General features: G+C 41.5%; 1 protein-coding gene across 1 annotated transcript in view; it reads left to right on the top strand.

Annotated features, from left to right (window-relative positions):
- The window catches only part of loxl4 (lysyl oxidase-like 4), a 37,030-nt gene continuing 11,474 nt past the window's right edge, over positions 1–25,556 (top strand). The window contains exons 1-11 of the mRNA XM_047351053.1: positions 1–97; positions 1,092–1,424; positions 2,588–2,886; positions 2,973–3,187; positions 16,475–16,513; positions 17,460–17,673; positions 17,764–17,941; positions 23,170–23,324; positions 23,412–23,579; positions 23,781–23,943; positions 24,026–24,269. Coding sequence (XP_047207009.1) covers positions 1,112–1,424; positions 2,588–2,886; positions 2,973–3,187; positions 16,475–16,513; positions 17,460–17,673; positions 17,764–17,941; positions 23,170–23,324; positions 23,412–23,579; positions 23,781–23,943; positions 24,026–24,269 — 1,988 coding nt within the window. The 5' untranslated portion in view covers positions 1–97; positions 1,092–1,111. The remainder of the gene's footprint in view (positions 98–1,091; positions 1,425–2,587; positions 2,887–2,972; positions 3,188–16,474; positions 16,514–17,459; positions 17,674–17,763; positions 17,942–23,169; positions 23,325–23,411; positions 23,580–23,780; positions 23,944–24,025; positions 24,270–25,556) is intronic.

The following is a 25,556-nucleotide window of genomic DNA, read 5'->3' as shown; positions in this document are numbered from 1 at the left end:
AGAGACTGAGGGGAGCATTTAGCAGGCACACTCATTCACACAGTCACTTTCCCTTTGCTAGTGACTTTCACCACTGCAACCTTTTGCTGCCTGCCAGGTGAGTGAACATTCATCTTAACCTTCTTGGTCTAATAATATTTCAGCTTCATCTTCTTTTAAAGTTGATTTTAGTTATTTGCATCTGAGTGCAGGGTATTCAACGTGAGAGTGTAACAGGTGCTTTAAAGGATGAATTGTGGATAAAGGATGCTTTTAAACTCACTTATGCTCTGTTTCTTAAGAAGATATATTTTCTTTTAATAAGAGTGCTGCAAGAGTTCCAGAAATGTTCCACTTTAATATTTTATTTGATAGCATTCTGTAATAGCACCTAAGGTTTACACTGCGTTGTGGATATGGTTTGCTGAGGTTTACTTTGCACAGTGTATTTACTTGTTGATGGTTTCCTCTTTAGTAATTTTATCCTGAAATCAAACACACACACACACATATATTTTGGGGCATTTTTGGGCACTGTGTATTCCTGTGGCCAGTCTTGTTTAAAAGTAACCTGTCTCTCTTTCCTTCTGCCCCACTTCTGTTTGTGCTGAAACACTTGTTCAGCACCAAGTTAAAACCTGCCTGGTGTATTTCTGTCTGGTTAGTTTGCCTTGGGGGATGTTTATTCACCTGAATTGCCTTACAAAAGTGTGCTGCTGTAACCTAAATTATATGCCTGTGTTTGACATGAGGGGAAAAGTACTCATTTGATATATATGGCTTCCACTGCATCACTGTTAGTCTGCAGCAGCAGCAGTAATGTAGAAAATAGAAAACAAGGCAAGTCTTGTCTCACTGGTTATCAGATAAGAATTATGTCTGAGAACACCATTCTTGATAGGATTCACAGCAGGAGTGATTTACAGACAGCTCTGTTTTTGTCTTTTTCTTATAGCAAGGGCCTCATAGGCTATTATATGCCATTTAAAATGCAGGTGATTGACCTTACAGCTATAATGAAAGCTGGTACCTATGCCTAACTTTAGTGTTTAATTTATCTAAGAACCAAGAACCTGCTGAGCCAAGCTGAGTGTCAAACTTTTTACCACCAGGCTTCTTCCTTCCACCCATAATGACCCGCTCCCTCGGCCTGAGCATCCAGCTGTTTCTGCTGCTGTGCCTTAGCTTCACTGCACGTGCTGAACCTCGGCGGACCACGACCCCTCAGCGCAGAACGCCTCGTGCACCAGCCGCCAAGGTGCGTCTCGCGGGCAACTTTGCGCGCGAGACGCACGAAGGACGCGTGGAGGTACTGCACGACAACACGTGGGGGACCATCTGTGATGATGAGGTGGACATAAACCTGGCTAACGTGGTGTGCCGAGAACTGGGGTTTCGAGGAGCGGTGACGTGGGCTCACAGTGCCAAGTATGGAGAAGGGACAGGTGAGGCGCTTAGAGACAAATTACACATGAAATTCAAATGGTACCAAAGCTGACCGAAGGTTGTGTAGGATCCAAATGGCACAAATATTATGTGCATAGTTTTAGGAAGTTACAGTATTTTAAAATGTTTAATTCTAGGATAATTTTGGTCCCTCAATGTACTCTAAATGGTATAAAAAATTGTGACACAAAACAGAATATTCAAAGTTTCGCATCATTTCAAAATTTTTCAGCAAATTTTCAATAATCACTTTGTGTCATTTTTGAGATATTTTAAAGGAATTAATATATAAGAATATATTTTTATTTATTATCTTCAAAATGTCAAATATGTAAAAAAAAAAAAAAATGGCTCAAAGTGTGGCTTGCAACTACTTTTAGCACTTTTAACATGGACATTGGTTTTTGCATTGAGAAGAAAAGCAACAATTTTGTTGGACCAAAGGGTTGACATCATGTTGCTCACAGGAAGAAACTAGTTAGATAAAGAACTGAATTTATTATACACCCCTGGTTTCACATTTTACTTATATACTAGTAAATAAATGGACAAAGTTAAATTAAGAATAACTAACGACAGTTAACTGACCATATCAAACATCAATCCTAAAACAAATAATCTACCTAAAAGCAACTTTACAGATATGCGAAATATCTGTAAATATATGCTTTTTCTTGATAGTGGCAAAAAACTCATTGGACCAGTGTCGTGCAAACACATCTGATCAGACTTTTAAAGTTACTAACATCATGAAGCAGCAATGAAAACTTGTTTTTGGGATCAAAGTCTAAAATTGGCTAAGGTTGACTGGCAGGCCAGCAGAGAAAAAATATGGATAGAAAAGAAGCATTTGTTTAAGAAAAATCTCTCTGTTTGCTTGCCAGTGTTTGGAACACGTGCTGTGGTTTATGACCATTCTTTAGCGGTGCTTTTAAATCCAAATTAAAAGGAAGGTTGAGTGGATTCAGGGAGCTGAAGGTACACCGCTTCTGCTGCCTAGTAAAGTACTGTGTATCCGCTGCTGATCACACTGTTAAGGTGCAACCCTAAATCAGGCAGCCCATAAACGGCAAGTGTTAGATGTTTAGGTCCCTGATTTAAGTTGTTGTGTAGGAATGGATCACAGCCATTTAAAGTCCTAATGAATTTGTTCTTTCATAAGGTCCAATTTGGATGGATAACGTACGATGTGATGGCTCAGAGAAGTCCATAAAGGACTGCAAACACAACGGTTGGGGGGTAAATGACTGTAAACACTCTGAAGACTTAGGGGTTGTGTGCAACCCCGAGCTTAGACTGGACCAATCTGCCAGCAGAGGTTACACAGAGGTCAGGCCTTCTGGCAACACTGCTTCTCAGTGGGGGGGTATTGTGGCAACACAGAGGCATCCAGGATACGGATATTATGGAAATGGACATCCATATGAGATCCCAAGGTTCCAAAGGCACCACCCCTACCAGGTACTGCATTTTACAGCATCTGGTCCATCTCTCTTTTATTCTAAGAAAGATGTGCATTTATAGACAGGATGTGCCTCTTTTGGCAGGGTCACAGTAAAGTGCGAATCGAAGAGGTCCGTCTGCGTCCCATCCTCTCAGCTACAAAGAAGAAAAGCCTTATCACAGAGGGTGTAGTGGAAGTGAAGCACGCTGGGAGATGGAGACAAGTCTGTGACCTAGGTTGGAGTCTCAACAGCAGCCGGGTGGTGTGCGGTATGCTCGGCTTTCCAGAGGCAACTCAGCACAATGTCAAAACATACAAGTGAGTAAGAGTGTCTCTAAGGAGCCGTGTTGGCAAAAACTTTGTTTAGAGAGGCAACCTGCTGTGTAACTGAGCTTTTTTGATGAATACAAACCTTTCCTGCAGAATAAAAACATAGCAGCAGCACCTCTTTCAAAGCTGCTTTGAGTAAATGACTCGCTTTAGGCTTATCTTTCTCACCCAGCCTCTTCTCCCCATGTCACCCTTTACACCCCCCTTATTCAGCCTTAAGATGATGATAAAGGGATCCCTGTCTCCTCTCCATTGCCCTTTCTCTGCACCTCTTTCTTGGCAAATCACCCCTGCACACCTCATTGCCTTTCTCTCACATCTTTGCCTTCTCTCCTTCAGATGCTATCTTCCTGCTGAAGCTCTCAGACGAAATGCAGCACTTTAACTTTTAGATTCCCATGCTGAGCCATAATATCAGTGCTGATTGTGGTGTAATTGTGCCATCGATATCATGCGTGACCAGGATAACTATTGGAAAGTGAAATAAGGGTTTGTGTGGAAGGACTTTTCTTATTGACAAGGCAACAAGTACAGCTCAGCATGGGGATGTAATAGCATGTGCTTTTACATCCAGCCCCATCATGCCTCTAGAGTCAACATTTATGTGCAAAGGTATGTACACATCATATAATGTATATGGATGGATGGATGGATGGATGGATGGATGGATGGATGGATGGATGGATAGATAGATAGATAGATAGATAGATAGATAGATAGATAGATAGATAGATAGATAGATAGATAGATAGATAGATAGATAGATAGATAGATAGATAGATAGATAGATAGATAGATAGATAGACAGACAGACAGACAGACAGACAGACAGACAGACAGACAGACAGACAGACAGACAGACAGACAGACAGACAGACAGACAGACAGACAGACAGACAGACAGACAGACAGACAGACAGACAGACAGACAGACAGACAGACAGACAGACAGACAGACAGACAGACAGATAGATAGATAGATAGATAGATAGATAGATAGATAGATAGATAGATAGATAGATAGATAGATAGATGTTGTCACCTTCCTAAAATAATGGCCTATGTCATTTTTTGTCAAAAATGATTTTTTTTACCTTAATCATCTCCTCATGATGCTAGCCACCTCTTGTAAAATTGTCTAAACCCTCAGTTTCCTGATGAATCCTGGCATTTTCATCTTGGAATATGCTCGTGCCATCAGGGAAGAAAAAATCCATTGATGAAATTACCTGGTCATTCAGTATATTCAGGTAGTCAGCTGACCTCATTCTTTGAACACATACTGTTGCTGAACCCGGACCTGATCAACTGCAGCAACCCCAGATCATAGCACTGCCCCCACAGGCTTGTACAGTAGGCACTGAGCATGATGAGTGCATCACTTCACCTGCCATCCAGGTGGCGACTTTTATTTTGGCCAGGCAGTGTGTATATATATAATATATATATATATATATATATATATATATATATATAATGAAAAGCATGTTTAATACCTTCTTAAATGGGGTTATGCTGAGCTGTTACCACTAAATTGCATTGCATAACATTATAATACAATATATTTTACACAGTCATCATCCAAGGCTAATTACTGATGGGCAACATTCTTACTTGTTTACTTAAAACATCCATATATATATATATATATATATATATATATATATATATATATATATATATACAACATCTGACTTACACAGTGTAATTAGAATTAAATAAGGTGTATAACTTATCTATCTGCAATTTACCAAAACGAATTATTTTTTCCTTTTTAACCTTTTGTCTTGCCACTTTGTTTAAGCTTTGGCTAATACAGCTGCCAGTACACAGGTGGTACTTGTGAAAAGATAGTATTTAGAGCAGTTTGAAGCCTGTAGTTTTGACTCACAAGGGTTTCTTTACATGAAAAACATCTGAGACTGTAACACTAAAAAAGATATAAAGTACAGAGATTTAGGCAAAGTCTGCTTTGAATAAATATTATTGAAACACAAGGCACATCTGCCCTGTGTTTAAATGGAGAATGAAGATATATTCAAGCCTTTCAATCTATTTGATACATGTTTGCAACATGTTTTTTGGACTTGTCGGCACCCTCTGTGGCCTGAGCCCATCTCAAAAGTCTGATTGCTTGAAGTGGCTGAGATGGCAGCGGGAGTTGCCTCGTTTTTTTCTGATTATCTAATGAAGGGGCGGTCATACACTGTGTATAGAGCAGGGGTCTCAAACTCCAGTCCTCAATGGGTAGCACACCTGACTTTACCTCCTTAGAATACAATCGAGCCCCGCTAGTGACCTAATATCTTAATTTACCCATGTTGAACAAGATGCACAAAAAATTTAGTACAAGTATTTACAATTTTTCTAAAATGACATACTGAGCATTTTTTTGAAGGGTGATAAAAACCCTCTAATCCCACATGCCTATTAAATTGTGTTTTTAAGTCTCTGTTTGCTTCTTTGGGATTGATGTACAATTCTTTACTGCTAGCTGAAAAAAATAGCATTTAGTGGTTTGAGGGGAAGCTCTACTTGTAAACCCCTTGAGGATCACACCTTAGCAGATTATAAGTATGGGTAGTGTCCGAACATCAGTGAAAGTGGGACCCACTTGGGCTTTGCATCTGGATAGCAGCCTCTAGAAAGAGGTGGGCCTTTGGCGATTCATAGTTTGGGGTATTCCTTCAATGTTTTGGCTGTGTTTTTTAACTGAATTGCCAACACCTCGAAACTACATGCAGTTAATGGACTTGATTCACCTTAGAGGTCTAACTGGGAGGGGGAAATTTTTCCTTTTAAATATTTTTTAAACATTTTTGCTTTCTTTACAAACCACTCCAACTAGGGAAAACTTGATCACTGAAGGACTTTCTGGATTGTCCCTATATAGCCCAGATTATTAAATTATTGTGAACACCAAGAAGCTATAACAAGCTCCTGGTGTTAATGGAGGAAATCATGTGACATCAAAGGCACTCTGAAGAAGATGGTGTTCACTGCACAGCCTGGCGCTGTTCGCGCTCTGAACAGTATCATTCATTATTAGAGCATGCCTGCAAGGCAGATGTGAGCATTTCTGTCTGTCTATTCAGTTTCTACTTGCGGTACAGACTTGACAGCAGACATGCAGAGAGCTGAAGATGGGATGCACAAGTATTATTTAAGAGAGGAGTTGATTGAGCACATTTATATTGCTGCAACATTGAAGAAGACATTTGGCAATGTACCAAGGGGAAGGAGACGACAGATGAGGACAGGGTTGGTGTAGCTTAAAGGACATGGAGTTAAGCCTACAGAGAATCTGTTCACTCGCTGTTTTAAGATATAGTTTTTAAGTTTTCACCAAAGGTCAAGTAAAGGAGTCTAGATAAATACACTTCTGCTACTTTCTTGGGGTGTGAATCAGGCCACAAGGAAAGAAAAAAGGTTGTATCTACATATATAGAGAAAGGTTTGGGAAAACATATCCCACTAGGTTTAATTGTTTTGGGTGTGTAAATTTTAGAGATCTGGCACGGAAGCAGACATGACTCGTTACTTCTCAGTCGGCCTGGCCTTCGCATGACCTAGTGTTTTGCTGAGGTCTAAGGCTGTACACTGGTGTGAATCATGATTATGTGTTTGCTTCCAAATCTGTACCTGGTTGCAGTCTCTACAGATGCTTATTTGCTCTCTCTTGATATGTGTTTTCAACTTCAGATGGGTTCTGAGAGTACAAAGGTCCCTGTGTTTCGGCTGTTTGCTGCATACTCAAGCTTTTATTGAAAATATCTTTTTCCAGCATTTAGTTTTTTTTCTTAAAAACAACATGGATTGCTAGAAATTATATATCCAAATGTATTGGTTGATCAGAAAAAGACGAATTTGTGTAAAACCTTCCTTCAGCCTTTAAAAGAAGCTTGGGATCATATTTAGCCATGATATCCCTCGGTAATTCTCCTTTTAACTCTTTAGTCCATTCTTAGAAATTCTTGGCCCTGTCATGTTTCTCAGCTCTGTGTGTCTTTTGGACGAAACTCTGAAGATGCTGTAATTACAAGTTGGTCAAGACCAAAGCTCTTCTGGGTTTCTGCTGAGGGTGAAAAAACACCCCCAATTATAGCCGTGTGTGTGAGAGACTAAAACAGAGCTAACGACGAAAGTGGAAGCGAGGAACAAGAACAAGAGTGAGTAGAGAGAAGGAGCGAGAGCAGGAGTCTGACATGTGAGCTTTTTGCTTGCTAGTGTGAAAAACTGTCAATTATAACTGAGCTGTGCTGCACTGTCCGCCGCGTCAGCAGCTGTCTCTCTTGCTCTGTCACTATAGTGATTTGGGGACTTAACCAGCATTTGTTTAATTACCTTTCTGCTGAAAAATTCTTGTGATAAGGGTATCATTTCCAGGGTTTTTGGTGACATATTTGTGTCCAAATGTGGTTTCCTGTCTGGTGTCTGTGTGATCCTCCTCAATGACCTCTCTAATTTACTTTCCCATCTTTTAATTATCGTATGCATTCCAGTGGCTATACTTCTGGCTTGCAACAGACTATGCAAGATTGCTTTCCAAGCACAAATAAAGAAGAGGAGTTATTTGAATCATCTTACTTTGGTCCGCTGTTTCAACAGCAAGATCCAATTATGGATGTACAGATGAGTTTGAAAATGTTTACTACTAGAAAACTTGATTTAGCATCAATTTGTTCTAAATGAGGGAGATGGGTTTCATCTTGCTGTACCTTTCCACTTTTCTATTTCGTTTTCCATTGTTCATGCAGCTTTGACTTCCTTTTTTTTTAAAGTTAATTTATTTCACTAATTTAATTAAAACAGTGACCCTCATACATAGATTAATTTCACACAGTGATATATTTCAATTGTTTATTTCTGTAAACTAGCTTTTGGCTATTGGAGACTGCATTTATTTTATCATAAAACTTATAACTTAACAAAAAAACTTTAAAAAACTTAAAACAAAAAATATATATGACCAATAAAAAAGGGTTATAATACATAAATATTATGTTATGGCCCTTTTATGGCATACACAATCTGAGAACTTCTGACATGATAGTTGTCCTGTTAATCTGGCTCTTCACACTGAGTGGAAGAAAAAAGTCTGGTAAAGAAACGTGCACAAGCAACAGGGATAACTGCAGCTTTAAGACAATTTTGATACACAGCCCATTTAAAGGTTTGGTGGAGATTCACAAGGTGTAAACTATGACTGGAGTCAGTGCTTCAAGACCTACAACTATCATGAATTGCTTAAATAGTCGAAGTAGAACAAAACCAGAGGATGAAACAGACTCAGCACACAGGATAAGACGGTAAATGAGGTTTATTTCTACTGTAGACTTTGTTTAAGGAATCTTGAGTTGGAGTTGTCCAGAAGCCAGAGGAGGAGGAGGTAAACCCAGGAATCCAAGGAGAGAGAGAGAGTACTGGTGATGAGAATATTTACAGTGCAGTCCTTAGGAGGGAGTATTACCAGATGTTGGCAGGCAGGTAGGCCGATAGGCAGGTCGACAGGCAGACGGATAGGCAGACAGACAGGAGTCCACATAACTGAGGTTATGTTCCAGTAAAGGTATGTATCAGCAGCTACCTTAAGAAGCCCATGAGCTCATTAGGAGAATGTGTTGCAGCTGCAGACAATGAGCTGCCAGAACCAACCAGAAAGGGAGGAGCAGAGATCCTACAGTAACCTCCCCTCAACGATTGCCTCAAGGCAATCCAGAACGTTTTTCAAGATGGCGTTTGTAAAAGGACGTGATGAGAGCAGGTTCCAGGATGTGAGAACGGGGAACCCAGGTTCTCTCTTCAGGTCCATATCCTGCCCAATCCACAAGATATTGAAAACCATGCCCCCTACGCCGAACATCCAGGATACGATTGACCGTATATACAGGGTGGTCATCAATGAGTCGAGCAGGGGGAGGGGTTTTGGTTGGAGGACTCAGGGGGCTTTCCGAGACTGGCTTGATCTGGGAAACATGGAAAGTAGGGTGAATGTGCATGGAAGATGGTAGTTTGAGTCTCACCGCAGATGGGTTGATGATCCTCTCGATGAGAAAAGGGCCAATGAAACGGGGGGCCAACTTTCTAGGAGTATCTTTTAATTTAATATTCCTGGTGAAAAGCCAGACTCTCTGATTGACGCGGTAGACAGGTGCAGCAGAACGGTGACGGTTAGCGAACCTCTTATTTTGTTCCAGAGTGCGTAGGAGGGTCCTCCTGGTCTGTTGCCAGATCCTACGACACCTGGAAACATAATGCTGAACAGAGGGGACCAGGATGTCAGATTCAACACTGGGAAACAGTGGAGGTAGATAGCCCAGTGAAGCCTCAAAGGGGGACAAACCAGTAGCAGAGGAAGTATGTGTGTTGTGAGCATATTCGATCCATGTGAGATGTCTGCACCAAGAAGAGGGGTTGTCATTTATTACGCACCTCAAGGCATCTTCAAGTTCCTGGTTGCATCTTTCTGTCTGTCCATTAGATTGGGGGTGGTATCCAGACGAAAGACTTACGGAGGCACCAAGAGCTTTGCAAAACTCCTTCCAAATTTGCAAGATGAACTGCGGGCCTTGGTCAGAAACAATGTCCAAAGTATGCCATGGATGCGGAAAACGTGGAGAACCAAGAGTTGGGCAGTCTCCAATGCAGACGGAAGCTTGGGTAAAGGAACAAAATGGGCTGTTTTAGAGAATCTGTCAACAACAGTAAGGATGACTGTGTTACCGTCAGATGGCGGGAGACCAGTGATGAAATCAACGGAAATGTGGGACCAGGCTAGGGGTGGGCAGAAGTTGAAGAAGACCAGCAGGGAGTTGATTAGTGTTCTTGTTTCGAGCACATGTGGGACAAGCTGCAACAAAATCTTTAATGTTGAGGTTCATAGTCGGCCACCAGAAATACCTTTTGGTAAATGTGATCATACGAGTCATCCCAGGATGACAAGTCAGTTTATTGTTGTGCACCCAATCCAGAACTTTATTGACGACAGAGTTGGGAACGAACAGCTTGCTCACTGGGCCAGTACCTGGGTCAGGTTCGGACCTCTGTGCCTCCCTGATGTCCTTTTTAATGGCCCAGGTGAGGGCTCCCACAATACAAGTATCCGGTAAGATGGAAGCTTCAGTCTTGAGTTGGTCAGAATGAGAGAACTGGCGAGAGAGAGCGTCAGGCTTAATGTTCTTGGAACCGGGTCTGTAGGAGATAGAAAAATGAAAACGAGCAAAAAACAGAGACCAACGGGCTTGTCTGGGGTTAAGTCTCTTGGCATTTTGAATGTAGGAGAGGTTCTTGTGATCAGTCCAAATGAGAAAAGGGACTTCAGTACCCTCTAACCAATGCCGCCATTCCTCAAGCGCCAACTTGATGGCTAAAAGTTCACGGTTGCCCACATCATAATTTTGCTCTGCTGGAGACAAGCGACGAGAAAAATAGGCACATGGATGTACTTTATCATCCGGAGGAGACCGTTGAGATAGAATAGCCCCTACTCCAATGTCAGAAGCATCAACCTCTACAATAAATTGTGCACATGGATCAGGATGGGTCACTATGGGTGCTGAAGAAAATAGAGTCTTTAACTCACCAAATGCCCTTTCTGCCCCAGGAGTCCAATGGAACGTTTTCAGAGAGGAGGTGAGTTGAGTGAGAGGTGCAGTGACCTGACTGTAGTTCCTTATAAACCTCCTATAAAAATTAGCAAATCCCAAGAACCTTTGAAGTTGCCTGCGATCAGTTGGAGTAGGCCACTCTGCCACTGCCTTGGTTTTCTCGGGATCAGTTCTGTACCTGCCTGCCTCAAAAATAAAACCCAAAAAAGACACAGATGTGACACTGAATTCGCACCTTTCCGCTTTAACAAAGAGTTGATTCTCAAAAAGCCTCTGGAGAACTGTTCTGACATGCTGGCGATGTTGTTCTATGTCCTGGGAAAAAATCAAAATGTCATCCAGATAAACGAAAACAAAGAGGTTGAGAAAGTCACTAAGAACATCATTAATAAGAGCCTGGAAAACAGCGGGTGCATTAGTCAACCCGAAAGGCATAACCAAATACTCAAAATGTTCCAAGGGGGTTTTGAAAGCCGTTTTCCACTCATCACCCTCTCGGATCCGGACCAAATGGTAAGCATTGCGCAGGTCGAGTTTAGTGAAGATCTTGGCAGAATGTAATTGTTCATGTATGGAATCAATAAGTGGTAGTGGGTATTTATTTTTAATAGTGATTTGATTCAATCCTCTATAATCAATACAAGGTCTTAATGTGCCGTCCTTCTTACCCACGAAGAAGAATCCGGCGCCAACAGTGGAGGTAGAAGGACGAATGATCCCAGATGCTAAAGAATTCTCAATGTACTCTTTCATGACCTTTCTCTCGGATCCGGAGAGATTAAAGAGTCTGCTGGATGGTAGCGGAGCGCCTGGGAGGAGATCAATAGGGCAGTCATAGGGGCGATGCAGAGGTAAAGAAAGAGCCTCTTGTTTGCTAAACACAGGTGCGAGATTGTGGTATTCAGGTGGAACTTTGGACAGATCAACAGGCTCAGAAGGTTTGAGTTGTTTGATAGAGTGAGAGACAGCAGTTCTTAAGCAGTTCTGGAGACAGAGATTACTCCATCTCTCTACTCTGCCCTCCACCCAATTAATAGCGGGATTATGTTTCTGCAACCAGGGAAACCCCAAAACTAATTGTGGAGAGATGGAAGAGACAACAAAGAACTCACCCCATTCATGATGGTTACCAGAGGTGATGATGTGAAGCTGAGGCACTTTAAATCTCACTTGAGACATGGTTTGACCAGTGATGCCAGTGACAGAAAGGGAATGGTTGAGAGGCTGAGAGGGTATTTGAAGTTTATCAACCAGATCCGAGGAAATAAGATTCTGTTCAGCACCAGAATCAATAAAAGCGTCAACAGGAAACTTCTCTTGGCCAACAATAATAGTGACCGGAAAACACAGACGAAAGACAGGGGAAGAATGGGATATGCTCACCAAAGTCCCCTGACCTTTTGACGAGCCCTCTCTTTTCCCTTCTTGGGGCATTTTGTGATGCCCCAATGTCCTCCTTGTCCACAATATAGGCAAAGACCACCCTCAAAGCGACATTGTCGTTCCTCTGGGGAGAGTCGAGTGTGACCAATCTGCATCGGCTCCGGTTCCGCAGATCCCTTTGAAGAGGAAGTGGGTGCATCGAGGAAAGTGGTTCGAGGCGCCAGAGAGTGCTACCACTGTGAATTGTAGTTCCTTTCTGTTTGTCTCTGTCTTAGACTGTTGTCAATGCGGATCGATAGGTTGATTAATTCATCCAGTCTTTCGGGTTCATCTCTCAAAACCAACTGGTTCTTTACTTGATCTGCAAGGGAATGAACAAAAATACCCTTGAGTGCCGCTTCATCCCAACCCACCTCCTGCTCTGCCACCCGGAAGTCGACGGCGAACTCCGCCAACGCTCTCCTTCCCTGTTTGAGGGTGAGTATCTTCTTAGCCGCTGCCTCCTGCTGGAGTGGTTGATCGAAGACTCTCTTGAAGTGACTGAAAAAAATGGCATAACTAAGAGACTCAATGGGGTTAGATGCCAAATAGGTGTGCGCTCAGCGCAGAGCAGATCCCTTTAGCGAGGTAACAATATAAGTAATCTTGGAGGCAGCAGTAGGAAAAAGGGAGGGGGAACGACTAAATGCTAATTCACACTGGAGAGAAAAACCACCAAAGTTATTAGGACGGAAGTCAGGCTCTCGGATCCCAGAAGATAGAATTGTGGGTGGCTGAGGATTCTCTAAATGAACTGGAGGATTGGAAGAGGCAGGTGAGAGTTTGGTTAGGATTTCGCTTATAGCATGAACCATACCACCAAGTTCCGTGAAATGAGAATCCGTAGTCCTTTGTTGTTGCAGTAGCTGTTGAAGCATGGTTTCAGTAGATTGTAGGCATTCCTTTAAGGAAGTCTGTTCATCATCTGAATTGTTCTTCGACATGTTAGATGGCTGGAACATACTATCATGAATTGCTTAAATAGTCGAAGTAAAACAAAACCAGAGGATGAAACAGACTCAGCACACAGGATAAGACAGTAAATGAGGTTTATTTCTACTGTAGACTTTGTTTAAGGAATCTTGAGTTGGAGTTGTCCAGAAGCCAGAGGAGGAGGAGGTAAACCCAGGAATCCAAGGAGAGAGAGAGAGTACTGGTGATGAGAATATTTACAGTGCAGTCCTTAGGAGGGAGTATTACCAGATGTTGGCAGGCAGGCAGGCCGATAGGCAGGTCGACAGGCAGGCAGGCAGACGGATAGGCAGGCAGACAGGAGTCCACATAACCGAGGTTATGTTCCAGCAAAGGTCGGTATCAGCAGCTACCTTAAGAAGCCCATGAGCTCATTAGGAGAATGCATTGCAGCTGCAGACAATGAGCTGCCAGAACCAACCAGAAGGGGAGGAGCAGAGATCCTACAACAACACACAGATGAGTCTAGGACATGGGCTACAACCGCCACATTCGTTGTGTTAACCTACTCGGGAACCGAAGACGCCCAAAGAGTTTTTCTTGGGTTGACGGCAAAAAGGGTAATTTTTGAATTTTGTTTTGAAATCAAGATAGTGGATTTTGAAGGGGGTGGAAAGATGTCGAATCCTAGTTTCCTTAGGTCCAGTGTGAAGTTTCGACAATGTGCTGGTGTTGGTCCACTGTATTTTATCAAGTCCAAAGTCAACACAGCTGTCTAGCAGAGAATTTTACAACACTTCATGCTTTCCTCTGCTGACAAGTTTGTGAAGATATTCTTTTTCCAGCAAAGCGTGGCACCTGCTCACGCTGCCAAAAGTACTAATACCTTCTCTAATAACTGTGGTATCACTGCGCCTGACTGCTTGCAAACTTGCCTGATCTAAACTCCACAGAGAACATGTGGGGTACTATTAAGAGGAAGATGAAAGACACAAAACCAACAATGCAGACAAGCTGAATGTTGCTATTAAACCAGCCTGGATTCCTTAACCCCTCAACACAGCCACAAGATGATTGCATTGATGCAGCAATTCATGGAAGAGGAGTTTTGGAAATAGATTGAGTGCATATACTGTTCAGCTTTAAGCAAGTCGACATTTCTGTATTAAAAATCACTTTTTATTGATATTATGCAATATTCAAATTTTCTGAGAAACTTAATCTTGAGTTTTCATTACCTGTAAGGTTAAATCATCAAAATAACTGAAATAATGCCTGAAATGTCACACTTTGTGTAGTGAATGTAAATTTTGAACCAAATATTTGAAATATATAAAATTTTCAGTAATGCTCTATTCCACAGAGAAGCACCGTTACTTCTTAATGTTTCGGTGAAGTATTCTCTAAGACAAAACTGGCAGCAAACAACAAATATTGTCATTATAATTAAATTAGTAAGCAGTGTGAGAGTGATGTAACTAAAACTATGCTGAAATGCTTGTCATTTAGCTGTTTTGTAGGAGCCCCTATCATTAACTTCTGTTCATCCATTTCACAAGAAGCGCTGGAGAGACAGTTTGCTTAAACAAAGCACAGTATTAGCTGCCTGTTCAGTCCATTGATGTGGAGCTTCAACAGAAATGTTCTCACACAGTTTGTACTCCCCATTACGACTAGATGCACTTATGAATGAAATGAATGAACTTCAGCACATATGTAATTCAGTTGAATGAAAGACCAGAAGGTATCATTTACAGCCTGCTCTCTGAAGAGGAAGAATGGTGAGCTGATTTGCCTGTGGTGAGGTCACTAACAAGTCACAGACTTGTTTGCCTCATGAGATGATGTGTACATGCACACTCCAAGCTTACTATTAACCACTGCTGCAAAGCAACATGGCAGACACATTTACAATATTTTACAAGAGTAATTTAAGACGCTGTAAAGAATAAGTGCGATGCTCCAGTTAGCCAGTCACAATTTGCTGAAAGTTTATCTAGCGTTATGCTATCCCTTCAAAGGTATATAGGCCTAGCATTGTTTCAAAGGGAGTAAATTAGGCTGTTTTAGTAGTTTTAATTTCATTTGGAAATGTTCAAAATCTTATCCTGTATTCGAACCCTGGAAACTGAATTTGTGCTTTACATGGACCAGAAAAACGACCCACCTGGATGTTAATATTCCAAAAGAATGTGTACAAACCTCAGATGATTGTGAAATGGCAGTATGCTAAATTTAAGACAATCCTGAAATACTTTTTGATGAGTGATATTTTTGGGACACCACCATCAGGAAACAGGTTATATGATCTGGAAAGTGTACATTCTGCAGACCATGACTTCATGCAGCTGTCAAACATAACATTATGTTATGGACAATGAGCCCCTTGATTCCAACATTCTTAGTTTGTTTTTCAAGGTTTGTGCTGTAACTTTTACATGAGTGTGTTGAGTTTCATATCAGGAATGCAAATATTGACCTGCCCTTGCTTTCATTCAGATACACATAGATGTGTTTGTTTCTCTAAAATGGAAAACAGCATGGATGTTTTAGGGAACATTTCTTTCAAGTGTTCTTCATTGAAGCTCTTAACACGTGATGCTATATCGATGAAAACACAAGATGTAAAGGGATGGTGTATATGTTTTATGTGTTCCTATGAAATCTCAGTCTAAATGTGCTCTTGTTACAGCAAATATGATTTTTGACTTAATGATTTCTGTTGGTACATGCTAGATCCTAATAATTCTAGCTTACCTGTACGTGTGTGCATCTGTTAATTGTTTAGCCAATGTTTTTGTTGCAGAAGGAATATGGCCTTTGCAGTGGTCTGTGGATGAGCTAGCATAGGGCGAGTGGCATGTACTGTTTGTTGCTTTGCGTCTTTGTAAAGAGAACAGAGGGCTTTCCTTGTCACCGCCCTCCAAAGTGAGCCAGCTTAGCCAGTCCATAAATCATTGTTTGGTTCCTGCATAGTGCTACAGCTTTTGTTGAAATATTTGCTTGGTTGAAACGATGCTTTTCCATAAACACATGGTGCCTCTGAGGTGGCATGTGACAAATGTATGGATTGCATGGGATTTTTGAGGTACAAGTACACTTCGGAATAGCTTGGGTGGTGTTTTTTTATTCTTTCATACTTGGTATGCATGTAATGTTGGCCTCAAGTAATTTATGAATCAATGTTAAAGTTGACTATTGTCCTATAAATAACTATACTCTCATTGTGCACAACTAATTTTAATTCTACAGGAGCCTGTGTACATCATGGTACAAGAGCTTTACGGAACTGTGAAATATTTCACAAATTATTTTTGTTTTTGTTTCTTTGCAGGAAAATATGGGATACCAAGGTTAAAGATCCGACAACAAGGTAATAAAAACACAATTACTTGTCTATAGTTGAATAGTGTGAGATATGTGAAGTCCTAATGCAAATCTGCATCATTGGTTTGGTTCAAAGATGCTTTATCAGTTTAGTTTTCAGTGTTTTCACTTTGTTTTGTTTGGGGCTAAACTCTAACACACTCTCCTGATGTAAATTTGGACCTTGGGGTTGACTGTTGCTGAAATTCTATCCATCGAGTCAGTGTCTCCTCTAAGATCAGGTCACTCGGATAACAAGTCTATTAAGGAAAGCCAAGGCATTCTCAGGCCAGAACTGATATGCTGTTGCTCCAGCAAGTTCTGGTTCTGCCCCAGGTTATTCTCCAGTCTCTGGAAAACCTCCTAAAGAAAGTTTCCTGGGGGTATAACAGCGGCTCTACTTTGAACCCACTCAAGATCCAGAGTTTTTACCATATCTCTAATGCTGAGTTCAGCCATCTTACACTGAAAGCTAATTTTATCCACTTGAATCCAAGATATTGTTGATTCTGTTATGATCCTTATATCACTACTATATAAAGACTATGAAAAAGCTATATTTTGTGGGGTGTTTTTGGTCCTGAGTGGCTTTCACCTCAGAATTCTCCCATGGATGTAATTTCTTCCCAGTCTTTCTTTCTACTTGCTGAATCATGAACACTGACCTTAATTGAAGCAAGGGTGGTCTGCAGTTCTTTAGATGTTGTTCAGAGCTCTTTTGTGACCTCCTGCAGTAATTTTGGCCACTTTTGGGAGGGTTTACTACTGATCCATGTTTTCCCACGGAGAAAACATGGAACATGGAGTCATTTTCCACAAATTCATATGTGGAGAATGACCCTCACTGTGGATTGCCAGAGTCCAAAAGGCTCAGACATGGCTTAGAGATGGCTTTGAAACCTTTTTCAGATCTATAAAAATATATCAACAATGCCCTCTTTTTGTATTTTCAGAGTGAGCCTCATGGCAAAGAAGAAGGGATTCTGGGTAGAGAAGGTTCACTGTCTGGGTGTGGAGAACACCCTATCAGAGTGTCACGCTCAGCTGTCAATCCCCCGAAGTCCAACCCCTTGTAAGAATGGACAATTTGCAGTGGCCAAGTGCGTACCAGGACCTCAGTTCGCTCGCATCTCTTCAGGAAGACCCCAAGCTCCTTATCCAGTGGTGGTAGGATTTATCCCTGTCAGCACAATCACACCGTATTTCTCTCTGTATTAAAAAACTGAATCCCAAAAAATTTTTTTCTACCCTGTACAGCCTGTGCGTCTTAAGGCAGGCCCCAGGCTGGGTGAAGGCCGTGTGGAGGTTCTCCGAAATGGAAAATGGGGTACGATTGTTGATCATTTATGGGACCGAACAGCAGCCAGCGTTGTGTGCAGAGAGCTTGGTTTTGGTACTGCCCAGGATGCCCTGCATGGAGCCTTTATGGGCCAAGGTAAGACACAGAACTGCTTAAAGCAAAGTCAGAACATTTCTGAAAAATCCATATTTAATCCAGTCAGCAGTTTGGTTGTTTGAATGTGTTTACCGTGCGTCATGGTATTCCAAAGAAGACATGGAGACTTTTCCTTATCGTAGACACCGCACCCGTCTGCCCTGACTGATTAGATAATGTGCAGGCATGTGTGTTTGCCTTTGTCAATGTGTGTTACCTCGTGAGCTGCAAATGTGTTGATTGCTGTGATTATATGAGTTCTGTGCCAGTAGTACCAGCTGCCCAAACACCATATGCATGTGTGCACACACACTCACACAGAAAAGCCATGGTGGGTTATTTTGGTATTTGGCAACTCAACCCAGAGACAAAATCTTGCAAGATCCAAGCTAGCTTTTCATCTACTCACTCAATGCTTGTTTTTTTCTCTTCAATTGGAAATGTCCAGCGCTTGTGTCACCCACAGATACAGTCAGTATCCAGCTATTCCAGAGGTGTCTCCACCCTTATGATATTTGAGAGAGAACGGCTTCCCCATGCCTCAGGCTTCTAGGGTGTAGTCTAAAACATGATGAAGGAGATGAAATGTGGGACGACGTTCCACTGCTTTAGCTGGTCAGATGATCAAAGCAAATTTAATTTTATGTTATTTCTGTAGATGTTGTTTATGCTGGCTTTCTTTTTGATGAACCAGCAGAGCTAAAGTTAAATTTTCCGAACATTTGACAAACTTTCATTTTGTCATCTGGTTCTGATAAGTCCTGTGGTGCATGTCTGGGCATTAAGGGGATAGTTCGGGATTTTTATAGTGATATTCTGTTTGAAGTGGTAGACAACTGTTCCGGCATCTTCCTTAAATATAAGTTCAGATTAACTGGAGCTGATTAGCTGAAGCTAGGAGCTGGCCTGAGATGGTACAAGACCAAACCAGATTTCTAATTAAAACTGCTCCAATCACCAAAATGTTATATCAGTTTATGCAAACGCTATTATATGAACCTTTAAATCATCTTCATGGGCTATTACGTATAACAGTACATGTATTCATACCAAAACTTTTCAATACCTTTTAGACCTTTTAGATCAAATGAATACATTATTTTAAAGTTGAAAGCATGAAGATGGGCATAACTTAAATGTGGATTGCTACGTTCCTCTGTGCATTTACAAAGCAGCATCAAAACAAAGCAATGAGGAAGAGATTCATGTTGGTGTTTATGGGGGATGAGGAGCTCATGGGGTTGAGATCGGAATTCATGGGGGGGTTGGGACTGTTTCATCCTGGGATGGCTCCGGTTGGCAGGCTCGTTTGGACTTTGTAGACCCCTCTTTGGTACGTGGCCCCCTTTCCGGATGGGGATGGGAGTTGTTGGGGGCTGGGGTCGGAGATGGGGGTTGGGGTCTGGGCTAGGGTCAGTCGGGTTCTAGTCTGGGCTGGTGATGGGCCAGTCTTTCTGTCTCCACCCTGGAAGAAGGGGACCACCTCCTGGGTCCGGGGGCTGGTTGCTCCTCTGGGGTATCGGTATCTGGACCTGGGAGCATAGAGCATGTATGGGAAATGTGAGTGAGTGTACTTTGTTGACTTGTTGTGTGTCTTTACATTGGTTGTGTGGGTGTGAGTGTTCTTATGTGTATGCATGAGGGTGGGAATGTGGGACCTATTTCCTCCCTGACACACGCCCTGCCGGTGGCTGGTGTCTCTGCCTGCTGGTGTATTGGTGGTTTTCGTTGTCTCGGACTGGGTGCTTTGGTATCGGCTGACTTACACCCAGTGGCTGCTTGCCGGGGCCTGGGCCTCCTGGCTTTGTCGGGTCTTTGCTTGGGGAGTTATGTGCCCCGGGGTCCAGGTCGTTGACTGGATCTGCTCCGGCGTAGACGGCTGCCGGCAGTGCCTGTGGGCTCGTTGCTGCAGCTCCCTGGGGCTTCTGCATTGTGGCTGCTGGGTGTTTCCCCTGGGGCTTTCCTCTGCTATTCTCTGAGGGTGTTGCAGTAGTCCTGGCGGTGATCCTTCCTGGGGTTCAAGTGATCTGGGTGGCCTTTGGATATCTGTAGCTCAGATCTCCTCTGGGTCCGGGGGGGCAGGATTGTGGCTCCTCACACTCGCTATTGCATATTTTTATGGAGAAACCTTGTATTTAGATTCAGGTGTTAACAGATACACAAATGTTCTATACTGAGCTGCAGTTACCGCTAAATACATCTTGCATTCATTAGTACCGTGCTCTTCTCAGTAACAATGCTGTTGTTATATAAGTTCCTGCAGGTGTAGAAGCAGTCTTCTAGGGTGTTATCTTGTATTCTCTTTACCCCTTCTTTTCTCCTCTCCTTTTTTCTTTTTGTCCTACCTCTCTCTCTTTCTTGCTTCTCTTTTTTCTTTTCTTTTTCATTTCCATCTCCTTGTCTATTTCAATTGAAATATTCCCGAAGCACTTTCCGATAAAATTTCTTTCTTTTTGCGTTAGCCATAATGCTCCACTTGTGAAAGTAAATCTGTTGGGCTTCTTCTTGGCACTCAGTCAACAATTCTGAGTGCTACTCTGCCAGATAAGACATGGTAAAAAGAAAAAATAAATAAATAAATAAAATAAAATGATATTATTGTCAAAATTAAAACATTATCCTTCTACTTTCAAATAGAGTAAAGAACACATGTACATATATTTATTTGTCTTGGGTAGTAACTTTAGAACTGGAATACATACTGAAACATGATTTTTGTGTTTGTGTTTTGTGTGTGCCACCGATGATCTACTGTGTGAAACTCATACTGAGAACTGAACATACGTTTTTACTCAGAGTAACTACCTAATAGAAAAGTAAGGCTGTGACAAAATATCTATAAGTTACTGGTGACTTAAACCACCATGACATTTTGGTCTTATATACTGCTTTACTTTCATATAATTATATTTGTGTATTCCCTTATTATGTGTTTCATACGGGAAGAACATTGGTTGCACAACAACTTTTTTTTCCTTGTAAATAATCAAAGGCTTTTCTGTAAATAATCATCCAATAGAATCGCATCCCCGTTTAGTGTAAGGGGGAGTGGTGGCCTAGTAGTTAGAGAATAGGGCATTTGCATCCCGGAGAGCCTACAACTAAACTGGTTCGGATCCCACAGCCTGCCACTTTGGGTCCCTGAATGAGACCCTTTGCCCCTGAATGCTCCCCTGGCGCCGCACAATGTCAGCCCTATGGGATGGGTTAAATGCAGACGACAATTTCTCCATTGTGAGATCAATGAAGTCTATATTATTATTATTATTATTATTATTATTATTATTATTTAAGGTTCATATTTACTTTATGTTTTTTTTGCTTTATTTGCTACATCAATACTTAAATCTTTAGCCATCTCATTGATCACTTTAGCTTTTGAGTTACACAATCCAAAGTTAAATGTGTGCTAATATAAAATTGAAAATGAATATTTTATTGCTTTTCTCTTGACCCTCTTAGAGCTGTCTTTGAAAGTGGACCTATTCTTTATAAACTAGTTACATTTTAGATGGCGAATAAAGGTGTGACAATACTACTATTCAGAATTTTTATAAATAAAATGATCAAAAACTGGGATTTAAAGATTCTGTAATAAATGGTTATTAGTGCTACATGATATTAGGAAAAAGTGACTTGCAATAATATTGGCGAATGTCAGATATGAGTTGCAGTAAATTCACAGGTAATTAACAAGTGTTACTGTCTTTATAGTCCAGGCAGTTCTTTGTGATATGCATGTAGCATATGGTGATATTGCGATAATACATTCAGAATCAGAATCAGAATCAGAATCAGAAAAGCTTTATTGCCAAGTACGTTTTTGGACATACAAGGAATTTGTTTTGGCGTAGTCGGTGCAATACAATACAAATTAAACATTTGCAATATATTGAGCAGTCCTAATGGATATCCAGGCAAGCTTTACAAGTCTACGTGATTTTAAAATAGAGCTAATCTAAGCTGTCCTGATGCCAGGACTGGTGGCATCCAGGTTTTTAACAGGTGGGTTCCAATGTTAAGATGCATTATCAGCCACTTGACTCTAGTGCTGATTGCTTTGGCACGAGTCACCACAAGGTCAACACATTGGCAGGTGAATTTTTGCAGGCGAATTTCTGCATTTGAATTTTTTCAGGTGAATTCTTGCAAGTGAAAATTTTGCTGGCAAATTTTAAGTACAAAAAAAATCACATACATAATTGGACAGGATAAAAATTCAGCATTATAAATTCAATGTCTAAAACATGTCTGATACTAATGAGACTCTTACTTCAACTTCAGCATTATGCACGAATCATGATTTGGGGAACATGCAGACATAACCTAAGATGTTTACAATTCTCATCAAAATTGTGACTATTGAATATGTTTTAACCCACAACTTTTTGAAAACATAATTTGTCTAAATAACTGAACGAAACCTGCTTTTGGTAAATACTTAATTTAGAATCATCATCATTGTCATCATCTCTGAATTAAATTACAGGGACAATGTTCTTGTCTCCCCACTTCCAGATAGATGTGGAAGTAGGGAAGATCTGTACTTTTTATACATATGGATTGAACCAATGCATGTGCAAACCAGCACAACAACAGATCAAGTTAGGCCGCAATATAGTCCCACCTATCTTTCTTTATGGCTCTTTTCTTCTAGTGTTTCACTTTGTTATTATTTGTTGTGTGATTTCTGCAGGTTTTGCTGTTTGAACCTTTTAACGAAATAGTGAACCCACTGTTCGTTTTCTGTTTCCACATCCTGTAGCCAATTGTAGGCCTACCACTAACATTTTGCTCTTAAAAACTTTTTTTTTTTCATCATCTTCTATATTGTTAAGAGATTATCTTGGTGGTAGCACATACCAGTCAGATTTGTGTTGTGCTGACACACATTTGGCCTTGCTTGCTCACTCAGGGTGGCAGACTACACACAATGTGATTGTTGTTGTTGATGTGCTCAGAGAAAAAAGAATGGTGGTAATGAGTTGTGACAGATGCCTAAAGTAGATGTTTTTGCTGCCATCTTTGGCTCGCAGGACTGTTTTGTCATGACAGATAGAAACTTTTCATTGATGGCTTAATGCTTGAGCGGAGAAAAGGCTTTACTTATGTGTGCTTCTTTTTTGCTTACATTGGATGGCACAAAACACAAGAAATATTACCATTGCCTTTTTTATTGGTCATATCTGCATTCCTCAAATCTTCTACATCTTTTCCTTTCTCTTTAGGTACGGGACCTATTCATCTGAACAATGTACAGTGTATGGGGTCAGAGCGCTCCATCCTGGAATGCTACTTCCAGGAAGTCCAACCATGGACGTTCAAACACACTCAGGATGCTTCAGTACGCTGTAACGTTCCCAAGACAGGCATAGAGAAAACGGTACAACAATGAGGTTTTTACTACTCTTGGTGACGCTCTATAATTTTGCATGACCCATTTCTGTCTTCTAATCTCATGGTTGTACAGGTACGTCTTGCTGGTGGTAGAGCCTCTTCAGAAGGACATGTGGAAGTTTTGATGGAGGTTGGGGGACGTAAGCGCTGGGGCTCTGTCTGCAGTGAAAACTGGGGAATAAATGAAGCTATGGTGGTGTGCAGACAGCTCAGTCTGGGTTTTGCTGCAAGTGCTCATCAGGTATCGCCTCAGCCAACTTCCAATTACAACTTGTCTGAAGTCACCAGGTTTTCTCAAACGTTTAAAGGATTTTGCTCTGAAACTTACAAAGCAGCACTTACTGTAACAACAATTAGTTCCAATTAATTATAATATCTGTGCCTGGTTACCTAAATAATGAACTATAGTGCCCCTCTTCTCAACACACTCTGTCTTTGGCAGGAAACATGGTACTGGCCTGGTAACTCAAATGCAAGTGAAGTGATTCTTACTGGGACTCACTGTGTGGGAACAGAGCTTTCCATCCAACAGTGTCGTCGCAACAACCACATCCACTGCCCTCGTGGAGGTGGAGTCAAGGCAGCTGGGGTCAGATGCTCAGAGAGTAAGTTGAATTTTTATTTAGAACCTTTAGGTATTCTCTTCTGCTGTGATAACTAACATATCTCACATTCAACACCTTTTAGCTGCTCCGGACCTTGTTTTGGATGCCCAGTTGGTTCAGGAGACAACCTACCTGGAAGACCGACCACTCCACTTGCTGACTTGTGCTCATGAAGAGAACTGTCTCTCATCCTCTGCTGCCCGAATGAACTGGCCATATGGCCACCGACGCCTGCTGCGCTTCTCTTCCCGTATCATGAACCTAGGTCGGTCCGATTTTAGACCCAAGGCATCGAAAGACAGCTGGACATGGCACCAGTGTCACAGGTAGGAGATCACTGCAGAGAAGTAAATGGAGGTGACAGATAGTTTATTGGTGTAGACTTTTTGTTATGTTGGGAAGGAGGCTAAACATGCCAAATCAGCACCTGTTGTTATATGATCAGTACCACCTGTTGGATAGACTAGTTCAGTGGGATAGTTCCTTCTACTACAGTACAGACCAAAAGTTTGGACACACCTTCTCATTCAAAGAGTTTTCTTTTTTATTCATGACTATGAATATTGTAGCTTCACACTGAAGGCATCAAAACTATGAATGAACACATGTGGAATTATATACTGAACAAAAAGTGTGAAATAACTGAAAATATGTCTTATATTCTAGGTTCTTCAAAGTAGCCACCTTTTGCTTTGATTACTGCTCCACACACTCTTGGCATTCTGTTGATGAGCTTCAAGAGGTAGTCACCTGAAATGGTTTTCACTTCACAGGTGTGCCCTGTCAGGTTTAATAAGTGGGATTTCAAGCCTTATAAATGGGGTTGGGACCATCAGTTGTGTTGTGCAGGAGGTGGATACGGTACACAGGTGATAGTCCTACTGAATAGACTGTTGGAATTTGTATTATGAAGGTCAGTCAGTCCGAAAAATTGGGAAAACTTTGAAAGTGTCCCCAAGTGCAGCCGCAAAAACCATCAAGCGCTACAAAGAAACTGGCTCACATGAGGACCGCTCCAGGAAAGGAAGACCAAGAGTCACCTCTGCTGCGGACAATAAGTTCATCCGAGTCACCAGCCTCAGAAATCGCAGGTTAACAGCAGCTCAGATTAGAGAACAGGTCAATGCCACACAGAGTTCTAGCAGCAGACACATCTCTAGAACAACTGTTAAGAGGAGACTGTGTGAATCAGGCCTTCATGGTAAAATAGCTGCTAGGAAACCACTGCTGAGGACAGACAACAAGCAGAAGAGACTTGTTTAGGCTAAAGAACACAAGGAATGGACATTAGACCAGTGGAAATCTGTGCTTTGGTCTGATGAGTCCAAGTTTGAGATCTTTGGTTCCAACCACCGTGTCTTTGTGCGGCGCAGAAGAGGTGACCCTCCTTCAAGACTGTTGGAAAACAATTTCAGGTGACTACCTCTTGAAGCTCATCAACAGAATGCCAAAAGTGTGTGGAGCAGTAATCAAAGCAAAAGATGGCTGCTTTGAAGAACCTAGAATATAAGACATATTTTCAGTTGTTTCACACTCATTTGTTCAGTATATAATTCCACATGTGTTAATTCACAGTTTTGATGCATTCAGTGTGAAGCTACAATATTCATAGT

This window comes from Girardinichthys multiradiatus, chromosome 22 (assembly GCF_021462225.1).
Source record: "Girardinichthys multiradiatus isolate DD_20200921_A chromosome 22, DD_fGirMul_XY1, whole genome shotgun sequence".
Taxonomy (NCBI): Eukaryota; Metazoa; Chordata; class Actinopteri; order Cyprinodontiformes; family Goodeidae; genus Girardinichthys; species Girardinichthys multiradiatus.
Note: the sequence above shows the minus strand (reverse complement) of the source record. Positions and strands in the feature narration are given on the sequence as shown.